Source organism: Hoplias malabaricus, chromosome 2 (genome assembly GCF_029633855.1).
Source record: "Hoplias malabaricus isolate fHopMal1 chromosome 2, fHopMal1.hap1, whole genome shotgun sequence".
Classification (NCBI taxonomy): domain Eukaryota; kingdom Metazoa; phylum Chordata; class Actinopteri; order Characiformes; family Erythrinidae; genus Hoplias; species Hoplias malabaricus.
The window spans coordinates 8,137,062-8,153,191 of NC_089801.1; the positions used below are offsets into that span (position 1 = coordinate 8,137,062).

Sequence of the window (16,130 nt, forward strand, 5' to 3'; positions counted from 1 at the left end):
CATTAACTGCCACTCTGAGAGCTGTTTACTGCGAGCAACATCAAATCCGTCTTCAGGAACGGTCCACCAGGGACCAATGAGTGAATGTGGTTTTCCAAAGTGGATAGCGATCGTTCGGATTCCCCTCCCATTCTCGTCTGCGCTCTCAGGAAAAACAATTTGCAGCTGTAATGCGGACTTATGCTCTAAATCCTCCAAGGCGTTCCAGATGCTGATTGAAAGCAAACGTCTTTCACTGTTATTTTTTTAAACCCCCATGTTTTTATGATTCCTATTTATTCCTTATTTCCCTCTTTCTCGGAACAACCTCTTCTTTGTTTGAGATTGAGGCTGCGTCCCAATCTCAGCAGCTGGTGAAAACGGCCTCCCTCTGCAGCCTCGATTATCTGGGGTGCGTGATTGTATCTCTGCAACCAATACTGTACAGCATCGCTGGAAATGTGTTGGGGTCCTGTGGTGGGAAAAGTAGGATTGTGATCGGGCTGGAGGAATTATTATTTTTTGGGCCCCTCTATTGTTCTAATCTCAGCTTGACAGGGCCATTTCAGTGGGTCACTTTTCAAAGATTGGACTGCAATGTATGTGTCAAAGCTACCAGCCTCCTTCCACAGTCTTCTACGAAAACGGCGCATGGGAAAACCACTGAGCAGGACTGGATCACCAATATCTAGGCATCTGCGCACATGTCTGTGTTGGCCCCTGATTGGCTAACTTCTCTGTGTTGGGGAGAGTATTTAAAAACTTTGTTGTGTCATTATGTTGGAATATAGTTAGTGGATACAGATATTCAGTTTGATATCTAGTTTGAATAATCTTCATAGAAAAGAACTGGCAATAAAAAGACACACTCTGGAGCAGCTGCACGTGAACCTATAGTTTCCATTCCATGTATATCCAAACCAAGCTTCAGTTAGATTTGAGCATCTTCCTGAATTAAAACTAGCATGGAATTTGCTGCTCATGGACACTTTAGTGTCCTCTTTGGTCCTCAGATTTTAAATCAGCAGCTCATTTTCCTTTGACGTATGTTAATGAACGGAAGTTGAGAGAAAAACATTATGTACTGACTCTTAGCTGTAGTCAGGTCCTCAATTACCGCAGATCAGTCCATGTATAAAATGTTAACAACACAGAGAGTGGGCTGTGACCCAAAAGTCGCCTGTGCTCACAGCAACACTCCAGTTGCTAAAACATGTCAAGCATCTTTTATATTTTCAAAATGATGCAGAATATCCCGTATGCCGCTATTTGTTCCGCATTGCTGGGTTATTGTAGTTTCATTGCTATGTAGAACCCTGTTTTTATTTTGTAACCCATCATAGCTTTGTGTATTTTTCCTATTTTCTCTAATTTCCCGTTTCCATTCAGCTTTAATTGCTGAATCGAGGAAAGCAGTGTAATTTGTTCTGTTGCACATGGCAATCCACTGACACCCAGAAGAATTGGGACACCACAGCGCGTATATGCCAACAAATTACATCTTACAAAAGAACGCCGCAGCATCTGGCGTGAAGAGAGATTTCCTCCTCTCGCTCTTCTAGGGGCTGCATGCTTCTAATTGGAGCTGGATTCACGGTTCCGGAACGCTGTTCAGGTTTAAAGGTTAAGTCGGAAAAGAGAAAAACATCACCTGGAGTTTGCTCACTGATCCTCTGTCACTTCTTTAAAGGGCTGTAACCTTTTCCTTCATTTGTTTATTTGCTGCTAGCTATGGGGTTCTGCGTGAGATTACTGTGGGCCCTGTGTTTGTCTTTCTGATTCCGAGATCTCCGCCTGTTTGTGTTTTCTGTGTTAGGGTTTGTCATTAGAAGTTAAGGTCAGGTTTGCTGAGGACAGATATACAGGGGCAAAAGTTTGAGGACACATTTCTTCTGCAGTAGGTGCCTCTAATCTTCACAGAAAGATTTACACCACTGCAAACCTTGAAGTGAGGATGTTATGACACTTGCATGTGTGAGGTCAGTACTGAATCAGAAAAGCCACTCTTGCCAATCCCAAAGAATCACACCAGAGAATGTAGCTACTATGTTGTACCTGTCTAGTCTGCACTTGACTTTGGGGATTGGGCATTGACATATTAGACTCATGTGCAGCTTCTCCAGTCTGTCCCATTTCATGTTTTTCTATGGAGATAACACAAGGTGTGTATGGATGAATGTCTGCAATGTCCCCGATATTTTGTAACTGGTGTGTAGACCATTATTTCAGCATTTTTTTAGTCTCTTTGAGATGCTTTGTTGTGATGTTCTTGTGCATTTGCCACTCATTTACAAACTATTTCTGGACACTGACACTCTGGTCATGTTCTGCAGTTTGTAAATTCATTGCCCTGTTTGAGACAGGGAGTAACCCAGCTTTCAGATGGGCCTAGAACTTTTGTACCGCGTCAAGGTTGTCTGAGACGATCTCACCCAACTGACCGACTTCCAACAACACCTCTATCAATCTTCCGCCTGCTGGCCCTTTCAAACAAGCCGTCCTCCTGAGCGCTACATTAACCAGCGAATAAAACACAGACATGACACTCCATAAACACTGGGACAGTCGAGAGTGAAAGGAAGCCTTGGGGGGAATCCCACTCTGGAGGAATCGGATCTCAACAGGAGGCAGGGACTAGATTATTCTGTGAAAGATACCCACTATGCCACTCAACTCATTTCATGTCTCATAGCTCAGGTTTGTTTTGTTTTGTTTTGTTTTATTTTGCTTTTTTGTTAACAGAAAAGTTCTTTTTACCACCAAAAAGTGGCGAACTGTGTTTATGAACTCCGCTTGTTACATTTTGTACACCTCCACTGAGATGAAGAATCAGATTTCTTTGTAGAACCTGAAGGAACATGTTCATACTCCATAGAGTGGGTGCTCCACAATAGGGCGGCCATGTTTAAACCAGTTTAGGGCAAAATCTGATACACCCAGGTACATTCAGTAGTTGTCAGTGTAATAGATGTCATGACGTGAAGAAGAGTCATTGGAGAAGTGAAAACTGCTTTAGTCATCTTTGCACAAAATTTGGAAATTGCATTTAACCCTTCATTGGCACTGAAAACACAGAGAGAGAGAGAGCAGCAGGCAGCCTCGTGCCTGGGTTACATAGGGGCATTAAGTGCCTTCTGCATGACTGATAGCTGCATTGTAACATTTTCTTTTTACAATACATTATTTAATTTTAAATGCAGGTGGAATATGTGGAACGAGTGAAAATAACAAGCAGTGATTCATGAATTCCATTTGATAACAACAAAAAAGTTAATTTACATTTCTTACAACCCCAGATTTCTATAGTTGGGACAGATAGGAGAGTGCTAGTATCACACTGAAAACAACACAAGAGCACATTTGATGTTTTACCTCATAAATTTAGTTATTTATTTGATTTGTTTGATGCTTCAGCATATGTTTAAAAAATGTCACGGTAAAGCATTTCCCATTTTGCGGTGGTGGCATTCCTCTTCACCACAGCTAACAAACATTTAGGAACTGAAAACAGTATTGGGACAGAAATGTGTTTATGTATTATTCCAGTTTGGAAATTTGTATTTTTTGGCTATTCTGCCAGATCTTCAACTGCAAAACTGTACTGAAATTGTTGTCAAATTTTACCCTGTGATTTTTACATACAGATTTTCCCACAGACATCCTGAAGCCTTTAATACTATGCCTTGTAAAGGGTGAAATACTTAATCCATACGAGCTCATGGTGACAAATGTGTCACAAGCCTTTTATAAGGTCTGGAAAGTTCCCTACACAGCTTTATCCTTCACTTTAAATCATGATGTACCTAAGTGACATTTACTGTACATCCTAGATGCAATCACATGACAGTTTGAGAGTTTGTGAACATGTGACCTCATTTACAGAATGATGGTGTGATTGGTGAGACCAGAGAAATGCTTACTGTAACAGCATATATTTGTCTTTAAAAGGGGCGTTCCAACTTTTATTTTAACAATTCAAATGCCATAGTCCTCTGTCCTATATCACGTACGACCTCGTCTGATCCCATTCCAAGAATGTTGAAATGCCAGTTAAAAAATGGCTGTTGTGATTTTTATGTTATAGTGGGAATTTAACCCAAAAATAATTACAGAATACAGCAAAAAACGTGAAAAAAGTGTTCCATGTTTCTTTGGTCTGTTTTATAGTTCTCATAATTTGGCTTCATGGTGAATTATGTCTGGACACGTATGGGTTAAAATCCCAGCAACATGTTGCACTTAAACTTTTGCACTTTTGCTTTTTTGGGCTGAAAGTCAATCCTTCCTTGTTAATAAAGGTCTAGGTCTTTCCTGGAAGCTTCTTTAGCAGCCAATCATGTTTACATCAACTCTTTAAAAGATTCAGTTTCTAAATAAAATGTTAAATGTCTGTGTAATATTTTAAGTACACGTCAAACTGGATTTATGAACTGATTTTTACATTTTACCTAATGTCCCCACTGTTTTGCAAATGAGTTTTCTGCCTTCATTAGATCTTACAGTATTTTATCCTGTGCAGATTTACCAGCCATCATAAATGCTTTGCTTCGTGCCTCCTTTTCTGTACTGTCATTCAGATTAATGATTACAGGCCAAGGCTAATTACCGGCATGGTGTTGCTTAAGGACTGCACACATAAATCTTGGTTATTTTTAAAGATTGTTAATAATAGGAATGACTACAGTTCACCTTGATAAAGATATCGGCCAGAGTAGCGTCCCTTTTCACCGAAAAGCGTAAAGAATGTGTCTCCGCACACGATCAAACTCGCTCTGAAGTTGACCCAGAACTCTCCACCATTTGTGATTAGAGAATGGATTCTGACAGCTGTATAGTGGAGTTAAAGAAGCAGAGTTTGAAAACACAAATTGGGTTTTTTCATTTGAGTGAATGGGAGGGCACGACCGATTTTCCAGGACTAACAACAAACGTTGGTAGTCCATCAGACCCACAAGGCCTTCTGTCCAGCTACTGAAGACCTAATGAGATTCAATGAGAGAAATTGCTTGGTTATATCTTAAGTTGGCCACATCATAATTACACCAGTTTCCATGATTTTACACAGACTTACATATACATTGTCTTGTAACCACAGCATGTGATTGAAACATTGAAGACTTTGGTTTGAAAGCTCAGTCGATAATGCTTCAAAAGGTTTCTTCAGTGATGGAGTTAACTACCAGTTTCCATTTGTCTTTTCCATTGGTTCACTTGCCAACTTCAGGAAGCTAATCAAGACCTTGTGATTTTATACCTCATTGTTGCTGTGGAGATATACTTTGTGCCATGTTTACCTGCACTTTGAGCCACTATGCCTTGTCTAGGATGCTCCTCTTACTTGCAGCCTCTTGCACTTTTCATGAAATGGGAACTTTACATGAACATTAAAGCTTGTCATAGCTGCACACTTGAACTGTACTTGCATCACTTTTGTGCCACTTCAGATAAAAGCCTCTGCTAGCTGAATAAATACAATGTAAGTGATGCTGAGGCCCAAGGACACCATTACCCTCATGATCTTCCTTAGTGCTATAATCTGGGTTATTATTTAGACATCTTCAATATTTTCTGTCCCATTGGATTCCACACATGCTAAGAGATGCACCATATTCAGTTTATGTTCTTTATTGGTAGCTTGTATGTTTTTTTCCCATTCATTTTCTTAAATTAATGTCATTCTTTAAATGACAAATTCCATACGCATCTGTAACAATATTTAACATGTTGTCGCTGTCCAAAGAATTTTGGAGCATTTCTATGGGTTCATACAGCATGACATTTTCATACATTATGAAGGACAGCACTTTACTTAGAGACTAAAACCCATCTTTTCAGTTTAGCTTTCAATTATAATTGCTATAAGCTTATTAATTGTTCATTTCTTCTAATTTAGAGCATTCTGAATAACATTAATATGTTTGTAATGTATGTTTGCCTTTAATTTACCACTAACGATGTGTCCTTTTTAATTAAGCATAATGAATAGCACTCATAAATATTATATTATATAATGTGTGGAGTTTATAAACACTAACATATCATACCTTTAGATTTGATAACACATTACGATGCCTGATTATATTTAACACTCAAATATTCACTTTAAATGATGTAGGAAATTAACTATCAAGAATAATGGAGATGCATGTTTTTCTTTGGAGAGACTATATGTTCCAATTTGTCTTACCTTGTTAGTGTTGGCCCTACTTGAGTGGTCATGAATTTGATCCTATGTTGCCAAGAACACATCCATGGCTGAGAATCTGAGAGAGCTCAGCTGTCCTGTCCCTGTATGATCGGGCAGGATGACCCTCCCTCTCTCTGAATTGCTCAACACGACACAAGCCAATGCTACATCTGTTGTCTGTTAACAGAATTAACAGTTAATATTCTTCACCAAGGGTGTTGAGCTGTCAGTATAAAGCAAGCTAACAGGTGCAACTGGCTTGTGTCTCAGATTATGTTTTGTTATTACCACTGAAGGGAGGAGATTTAAGGTGAAATTGAATACAGATATGAGAACTGACCCCTGTTCTTAGCTCTCTTGGTCAGTTTGCAGCACCAAAGGCCAGCCTCTGTCAAGTCCCATAGGCCTGGGTCAAACCATCAGCCATTGCTTGAGCTTTGGACCTTCATAGCCATTCAAATCAAGGCCAGTGCGAACTTTAAATCCTTAGATTGATGAATGAATCCTTCCACAGACTCGAGTTTGGTCAGATAACTGTTGAAATGTCAGGGTGGGTTTCAATCAGGTCCTGAACTGGGTGCATATGAGCGGGCCTGGTGGCAGAGATGTCTTGGGTTAGGCCACTTTAGGTTAGACCCACTTAGGCTTGACAAATGATTTAACATTTGGAAGAGCTTATGAGTTGTGACCTTAGAAATCCTTCCTGGCTGCGTTTTAATGTCTGCAAGGCAGAAGCCGGTTGTATAATCAGTGTTTATTTTCTGCGTTCAGGAATATTCCTGCTCAAGATTCATTGGCGTAACCCATGACTAAGGTCAGTGATGTTCTGAGTGAGTGCGTCTCTGGCCTGCACTCTTCAAAAAATAGAAATCTCGCTGGATATTTACAGGGGTGTTCACTTGAGGAACAATGCTCATGTATTATAATGAAATATGTATAAACATTTTGCGTATCATCAGCGTACAGTTTTTAGACATGGCGGCTGTTGTAACGCTTTGAAACATCTATTTGCCCTGATTCATAATGCATTATAGATGCAATCATAATGTATTCATAAGGTCCACATAACACCTTAAAATGCCTGGCCAAAGCTTGTATAATGTCTTTTAATGATATAAAATTGTAGATCATATAGAACATATTATATATCTATAAATTTAGATTTCTTAACACTCAATGAAGCTTAAATGTACACACATCAGCCCCAAAATTAAAATGGCCTCCTAGTTTCTACACTCATTGTCAGTTGTATCATCTTCATTGACCATAAAGGTGCACTTTGTCGATCTACAATTGCACACAACAGTACATTTGTTACTCAGCATGCTTTGTTGGCCACCTTTTTCCTGTTTTTCAAATGATGAGCCGGTATCGGTTTTGCTTTATAACTTCTAGCGGCATTGCTGTGTCTGATCCACTCATACCAGCACAACGCACACTACCACACCATCACCACATCAGTGTCACTACAGTGCTGAGAATGTTCCACCACCCAAATCATACCTCCTCTGGGGAGTCGAATCAGTGGGGAACTGTTTGGGAGTTATTCTCCAGGCTTTTTCTGGATCTTGTCTTCAGTTACCCATCCTTAAAGAAGAGTAAACACACATGAGGCCACGCAGAGTCAACATCGCTTCATTAAGCAGACATGGAGATTCCACACAGAGAGGCTTTTGCCTTTAATTGTTGTCCTACTGTTTTCGATGCACCTGCTCTCGGGGGTGGGTTAATTGGCCAATGAGCTAATGACATGGAGGTCTGTATGAGAGAAATTCATTCAGATGTTTAGTGGAGAATGAGCTCAGTTTAACTAATGTACTGTATGTTTTCAGTAGCTTTTTGCTGGAGTGGATGAGTGGAGAATGAAAAGTCATAAAAGATTCCAGTAGCTCTGCTCCCAGTAAAAGCACCAGGGGGGAACTTACTGCCAATGAGCTGTGTGTTTACGGTCCCCAGATGTTTGCTGTTGCAGGTTCTCCCAGGCTCTCACTATAGCTGCTTTACTGTTATCATCCTCTACTTCACTGTTTCTTAGAGGCCTTACTGTACCCACTCTGAGGGTAGCTATTGGCCCTTAGGCAGTAATCTCCAATGATCACCCAAGCGTGTGCACTTTACCATATTTCGTAAGACTACATGACACCTACATAAGCCTTTTGTGATAAATGACATAAACCTGCAGAAACATCTGTAAAGGCTTAGTTAAAGAAGTGTTATGCTTAAACTGACCAAGGCACCTTTTCTGAACAGTGACATTTGTAGGCCAGTGGAGATATGGAAGTTGTCTTGTACAGCCTATGGCAGGAGTATTAAATTAAAATTAAATGAGGTCCAGTTGCTAAATTGTCCTCGCAGCCAAGGTACAACCTATCATTTTGACAAAAATTATTTTTAATTTTGAAAGTAGAAAGCTTTATACACACACTTGTGTAGTAAACGAATAGCTATATTTACCAATAAAAGCCGCCAAAACCAAATGACCTTAAAAAAATAAATAAATTCATAATTTGTGTTCTATACATTTTTATAAAATGTGTAGAAAGTTTCCTGACCGTTTTCTATTTCTCCAGTCTGTTTGTGCACTGGAAAAAGGTCTGACGTTTGTACGCAGCCCTGATTCTCTATCAGCCATGGCCAAAAAAAACATCTGGAAGAGTTTGCGTTGTAGGGAGACCTCCAAATGTTGAAAAGCATGAAAAAATGAGGATGGTGCTGTATTCCTGCTTTACATGATTAATAATATTAGTAATATGGGCTTATTTTTGCACCCTGTGAAGGACTGGCGCCCCCTCCAAGCTGTGTTCCTGCCTTGCGCCCAGTGAATCCGGGTAGGCTCAGGACCCACCGCGACCCTGAACTGGATAAGTGGTTACAGACAATGAATGAATGAATGAATGAATAGCTTATTTTTGCTGTTTCAGGTGCATTATTTTATGTGAAACTGATTCTAAGTTGGGCGGCACGGTGGCGCAGCCACACAGCTCCAGGGACCTGGAGGTTGTGGGTTCGATTCCCGCTCCGGGTGACTGTCTGTGAGGTGTTGGTGTGTTCTCCCCGTGTCCGCGTGGGTTTCCTCCGGGTGCTCCTGTTTCCTCCCACAGTCCAAAAACACACGTTGGTAGGTGGATTGGCGACATAAAAGTGACCATAGGTGTGAGTGTGTGAGTGAATGTGTGAGTGTTGCCCTGTGAAGGAGTGTATTCCAGGGTGTATTCCCGCCTTGCGCCCAATGATTCCAGGTAGGCTTTGGACCCACCGTGACCCTGAATTGGATAAGCGGTTACAGATAATGGATGGATGGATGATTCTAAGTTCTAGAGACTGCAAACTGCATGAAAGTAGACACTGACTGAAAGTCTAATGAGATTTTGTAGTAAAATTCAGAATAGCACCTATATTTTTAGTGGCTTTCATCAGATTTTTCCCCCTTCAGGTAAATTTCAGTGCCTCTAAATGTTATGCAGTAACGTTAAATCATAAAACTGCCTCTAGTTTAATCACTGTCTGAGCAGGAAACCTCCAGGTGTGGGTACGCAATCTCAAGCGGAAAATTGCAGGGGGCCTGCATGATAGATTTGGTTTATGAACATTAACCTACAGTTAAGGTTTGGAGGTAAAGATTGGTATTAATCTTGTCCATTCCCATCTTAGTGGAGAACTGGTGGAGAAGTTCTGCTGGAAGTTTAGATCCTCCAGCTCATCCCTAAGGTCCTGGATGGAGCTCCATCTCTCCAGAAAACACAGTTCCACTTCTCCACTGCCCAGTGCTGTGGGGCTTCATAGCTGACATTACTCAGAGTAATTATTCTAGCTTTATTTCCGTAAACAACATACCTACTGTGGTTAGCGATAATACATTTACTCTTCTGTAACTGAGTTAGCACTTCAGTAGCAGGCCTCTCACTTAAGAATGAGTTTCTAATTCTCTTTCCAGTGACCTGATGTTGGGTCAGTCCACCTGGGAGCTGAAGCCTTAGCCCTTTGAGGAGACAATGGCCGTGGGGGGTCACTGCTGGACGGCGTGCTGTATTCATTAAGAGAGCATTGGCCCAAGGGCCTTTGTTAGCATTGATCCGGCCTCTTTCAGGACCAAGCCAGGCTCACTGATCCATGACCATCTCATCTATCTGTGCAGGGTTCCAGGGATCTCGCTGTGAAATTGACACCAACGAGTGCGCTTCCAGTCCGTGCCAAAACCAGGGCCACTGCGTGGATGGGGTCAACAGCTACTAGTAAGGACTGGACGCAATCAATTTTTTTCTCATTTTTTTTTCTTCTTATATATTTATTTCTTGTCACACTTAATCAATAGAGAGGATAGGATTTGTGGAAAATCACTTGTCTTGGTGTTGGGTTTGTTTGATTTATATTAATTTGGGGTCATACTACCTCAAATCTACAACTGAAAATGCACATATACACGCTTTTATTTATTTTTTTTAACCGCAGCGTCTACAAGTGCCTGCCCATATTTTATTTAGATATAGGGGACGAATGACATGCCTAAGCAGCTTTATCTTTCCCCTGTGGTAGACAGGGCATGACGCAGACCTAAAGGAGAGGCGGCTGTCACAAGGCAGTAAAAGGAAATCTGAGTGGATGGACTCCACCGAGACCCATTGATCTGTAGCTTTGCTAGCTTCGCAGGGTGAAAATAATGACTGTGTGGAGATCTCCTTCTGGCCACGCAGCATGGAAATGGCATCATACAGGATAAAGCAACATCTCTGATATTGACCTACATCTGCTAAGCACTCACTTGAACTTCATGCAGGAAACGAACTGGAAATGCCTTCCTGTAATAACAGTGGGTGGTATGGCAAAAAATGTGACAACAAAAAACATGGATCACAGCATTGACCAGATTCATCAGAAGAACTCTGAAGGGCTGTTTTCAGAGAAGAGAGAAGTAGGGGATATGAATAGGTAGTTTTTACTCCTGTTAGTCAGTTAAGGCCTTAGGCATTGGATTGGAGGACTGGATTGCAATTAGCCACAAGAACATTAACAACATCAGGTAGTGAATGGTGCTCCACCCCTCTAGAGAAAACAGTTCCACATTTATTTCAGTAGCTCCACATGTTCGTTCGTCAAATGCATCACTTCGTCAAATATCAGACTCCTGTCCTGTCCCTTTTCAGTGGGAAATGGAATCAACAAATTGTGGTGTATGATATTGCACAGAGCGGAGGTGGAGTTGTACTGTCAGTATAAAATATGTAGGTCCTTGTAGCAATGCGAACTATCAGTTTATCGTTAGTGCGGTCAAAATAAAGCATTAACGTATGCACGATTTTAACGTGTTCATTTTTTATGCTAATTAACCATTTACCAAATTTGGCCACCACTTCCTCCCAAAATTCACTCCTTTTGAGACATTAATGGTTTTATTTAGCAATGTATTTTTACTCAAATGATAAAGGGATTCTTATACAAAAATCATCAAAACTGCGATATTATATCAATAATAATAGATAGCTTTATCGTGCATATCCCATTACACACTACTTTCCCTCCAAAACAAACATAAAATACTAGCATTTTAACTTTATTTTTGTGATTATATTTTAATTCAATAGACACTACTAATGTAAATGTACTTCCATTGTTTTGAACATACTTTGATTGTTTTATCTCACATTTAAATATCCGTTATTAAAAGCTTCAGTCTTAAGAATGGACAATGAGTAGTTGGTTAATTCTTTTTAATAATTTTAGTAATTAAGTCATTATTTAATTGATTGACAGTACAATTATTTAGCACTCTTTTATCTTATGTTTGAAGCTGCTACTGCAAGCCTGGCTTTTCTGGTCAGCGCTGTGAGGAAGACATCAACGAGTGTGTCTCGGACCCTTGCCGGAACCAAGGCACCTGCCAGGATCTGGTGAACAGGTAAGATAACACAAAAACAAAAACAAGAACAACTAGCCGAGGCTACCGCTTCTCCCTCTTCTGTTGAACCCAGCTCAAATGAAGGATGACACTGTTGCCCGAGCGTTGTCTCCTAGCTATTTGTTTTTAGTGAGCAGAGGAGGCAGAGGAAGGAAAAAAGGAACGAAAAAAAAAAAATCCAACAACAAAGAAAGCAGGAGTTTGAAAAAAAAAGCCCCCCACCCCAGAGAAGATGGTGGGTGTTATTCTCCAGTGTTGCCTTTAAAAAAAAAAAAAGAGGGCCCTTTTCTCTTCCTCCTTGACACATATAAGCCGCCTCGCTAAAGACAGGAGCGAGCCGGATTCAGAGGGAAGATATCATGGCCGTAGATTGGCCTTCCTCCACAGGAGCTTCTCCCTCGCAAGGCTTTAATAAGCACCCCGGGGCATCCGTCCGACAGATGGGGCCGAGAAGTCCCAGGGCCAATTTAAGTCCTAAATGGTTTGTCTTCGCCTCATCTCCTGTCGTCCGAGAGGCTCCCACGTGACCGGCCGCTCCTCACGTCCCCTTTCCCAGCCCGCTTCTCCTCTTCCCCCAAATCGCCCGCCGTCCAGGGGACTTCACATCAGGTGGAGTTCACCCTCCCCCCCTCTCCCTCTTCTCCTCCCTCTCCAACTGCCTTTGATAAAACACAGGCAGGAACCTTCTTAACTGTACCATATCCACCAGGGCAGATACCTTTTAACACCGCCTTATTATCCTGTGCGTTATGGTGGAGCCCACCACCCTTCATGTGTTGTATTCGCAGTGAACACGAATGATTTCAGCAGATATTTAAAAAACAGTCGTGGCCTAATGGTTAGAGAAAAAGGCTTGGGACTGAAAACTGGGGAGTGGTGGGAGTGAAGGAACAGCACTGTCCTCCTCCGTCAAGCTACGGCTGAGGTTCCCTTGAGCACTGAACTGTTCTAAAACAAAATGGAAATAATCAGTTACAGAATGTGACTCACTGTGGAACTGTTACTAATGTTAACTCTGTTATTACATTGCAATTGTAGAGCAAACTGTAGCAATGACTCGACTTCTAAGGGATACAGCCTTTTAGTGATATTTGGTGAGTTAGAGTGTGTGTGTGTGTGTGTGTGTGTGTGTGTAAGCTGGGGATGGCTCATTAGGCCTTGCCTAGCCTTTTTTTTCCCTCTCTTTCCTGAAGTCGGAAGTCTCTGGACAGCTCTGTAAGCTGGAGGGGTCAGAACATGGGGGTCAAGCGAGGACAACCGACAGCCGGCATCTGTTGCTCTACATTGCTCTATTTATTTATCTATTTACTTGCTTTCAGAGGCGATAAACTGCACGCAAAGCCACGGAGAGACTGATGCATAAAAGATGCAGCAGCACTTTGATCATGTATGCACTTTGCTGTAGAGAGCATTCGGGCAAAGATTGGTTACGTAACGCTGACCATGTTTATTATTATTTTTGTTTTTTAACATCCGTTTATGTTCCTACTGCCCTGTGCTATTGGTTTAACCCCCGCTGGGATGGAATGTTTTTGGAAAACACTTTTATTTTTACATTCAGCACCCACACAGTTCTCTAAAAGCTCTTTTCTGTTTGGTGCTGTTGTTTTAGTTTTTTTTTCTGCACAGCTTCCGCTGCTCCTGCCCGTCCGGATACTTTGGGGCTCTGTGTGATTTGGACGTGAACGAGTGTGAAGTCTCACCCTGCCTCCACGACGGAGTGTGTATCAACAAGCCAGGGGGCTTCGTGTGTGTGTGCCGTCCTGGCTTCTCCGGTATGCCCTCTCTCTCTCTCTCACACACACACACACACACACACACACACACACACACGCACAGAGAGAGAGAGCAAGGGTGTTTTACCATTTAAAGACATAATCTACACACACACACACACACACACACACACACACACACACATATATATATATATATGAATGAGAGAGAGAGACATTTTAATATCTATCTGTAAATATGTGAAATACAGAAACACATTTTTGACTGTTGAACCAAATAAAGGTAGCACTGGCTCTGACTGAATACATCCACCAAACTAACTCTCTCTCTCTCTCTCTCTCTCTCTCTCTCTCTCTCTCTCTCTCTCTCAGAGAGAGAGAGAGAGAGAGAGAGAGAGAATCGATGACAGAAAAGGGGGTTATATCCTGTCTATGGAGACCATGCTTCTCACTCACTTGACAGATGCCTAATGGGAAGAACACACAAACAGCACATGTTTAACCACCTCAATTAGACCCTGACTCACACCTATATCCACACACACACACACACACACACACACAGTTTGCCCAACAGAGTAAACTCAGCACCAGCTCTTATTCCACAGCCCATGAACCCATTCAAAGACTACAAAGCAACGTAATCCAATCTCATGAGATGTTTTTTTTTTTATTAAAGCAGGTGTAAATATAACAATTTCCTTTCATGAATTCATAAATAGTCTGCTGCTTGTTGTGATGATAAAAATGACTTGCTACTTTCAGACCACCTAACCTCCAGCACTGTCAGCTCAAACCCAAGATTAATTTCATTTGTCTCCTGCACTGCATCATCAATTTATCCTTTTCCAGGCAGAGAAAGAGAGGAGAAGCGAACAGGGGCTGAAAAAAAGAAAAGAAAAAGATAACTCTCGGAGGTATAGGCTCCTCCTGAGAGAGGCTCAACCTGACACACAAGCCCCAATTCCCCAAGAAGCAGCTTTTATTATTAGGCCCCTGTTCGAGCCTCGTACAAGTCATTGCTTTTTCCCCTCGCTCTCAGCTCATCTGAGGGAAGAGAGATATGTCTCCAGAGAGGACGGACACGGGATATATTTTGAAATCGGATCGCCCGGCCAGAGCTTCGCAGGAAATATTTGCCCTAATAAGACAAGCGGCACTGCTGTGAAAAAAAAAAAAAAACACAGAAGAAAAGAGAATAAAGAAAGTGCGTGTGACAAAACTCAATATCCCACGGCCTCTAGAGTCGATCAGGTCACAATCGGGTCCCAGCTACTGCGAGTTTTCCATACTTCCATTTCTGCTAATACCTCCTGATGGGCTGCTGTAGATGCCTTGTCTTAATTTATAAACCTAATTCCAAAACAGAGCAGGTATAATGTAAAAACAATAATAATAATAACAGTTATAATAAATACTACAATAATGAAATCTCATAAAAATGTCTGCAGTATTCCTAGAAGACTAACCAACTCCTGTAAAATAAAAATATTCTCACCATTTGCAAGATTTCCTGTCTGTTTGTGTGCTGGAAAAAGGTCCAGTGTTTTTATGAAGCCCTGGCTCAGTAAATGGGAGTCAAATTAATTGTCTCAGTCAAAATGGTTCAGGTGTTCTCCCCGTGTACGCGTGGGTTTCCTCCGGGTGCTCCGGTTTCCTCCCACAGTCCAAAAAAACACGTTGCAGGTGGATTGGCGACTCAAAAGTGTTTGTAGGTGTGAGTGTGTGAGTGAATGTGTGTGTGTGTGTGTTGCCCTGTGAAGGACTGGCGCCCCCTCTAGGGTGTATTCCCACCTTGCGCCCAATGATTCCAGGTAGGCACTGGCCCCAATGCGACTCTGAACTGGATAAGTGCTTACAGATAATGGATGAATGAATGAATGAATGAAATGGCTCAGGCTTGGCCAAGAAATGGCATTTAGACGGCGAAGAGACCTCTGAACATTTTGCTGTTTCAAATTTAATCTTTAATTGAAGTTGGAGGTGACTCCGACCACTACTTTTCCATGAAAGTAAACTCAAACAGAATTGGTATCAAACTAAAGGGCTCAAGTTAAAAATACACACATATCTGTGAAAATTCAAAAGTGAGAAAAGACTGATTAAACTTCACCAGCAAACACACCGTTCCACCTTAAAAGATGCAGAGCTTCTGAATAAAGCTATTCACCTTCCTACTTACTTTTGGAATTTCACCCAAATAGGTGCTATTTCTCACATACTCACTTATTTTTTTATGTGTTTATGAACTGCTCCACAAGAGGGTGCTGTTCAGTTCTTCATGCCAAAAGCACATTGTGTCGTTAAATTGGAATATATCTGTGGAAATTCAATT

General features: G+C 41.4%; 1 protein-coding gene across 1 annotated transcript in view; it reads left to right on the forward strand.

Moving 5' to 3' along the window:
- Positions 1 to 16,130, forward strand: part of eys (eyes shut homolog) — a 313,091-nt gene that overhangs the window by 128,124 nt on the left and 168,837 nt on the right. Inside the window, 3 exon segments of the mRNA XM_066660060.1 lie at positions 10,302 to 10,398; positions 11,952 to 12,059; positions 13,689 to 13,834. Coding sequence (XP_066516157.1) covers positions 10,302 to 10,398; positions 11,952 to 12,059; positions 13,689 to 13,834 — 351 coding nt within the window.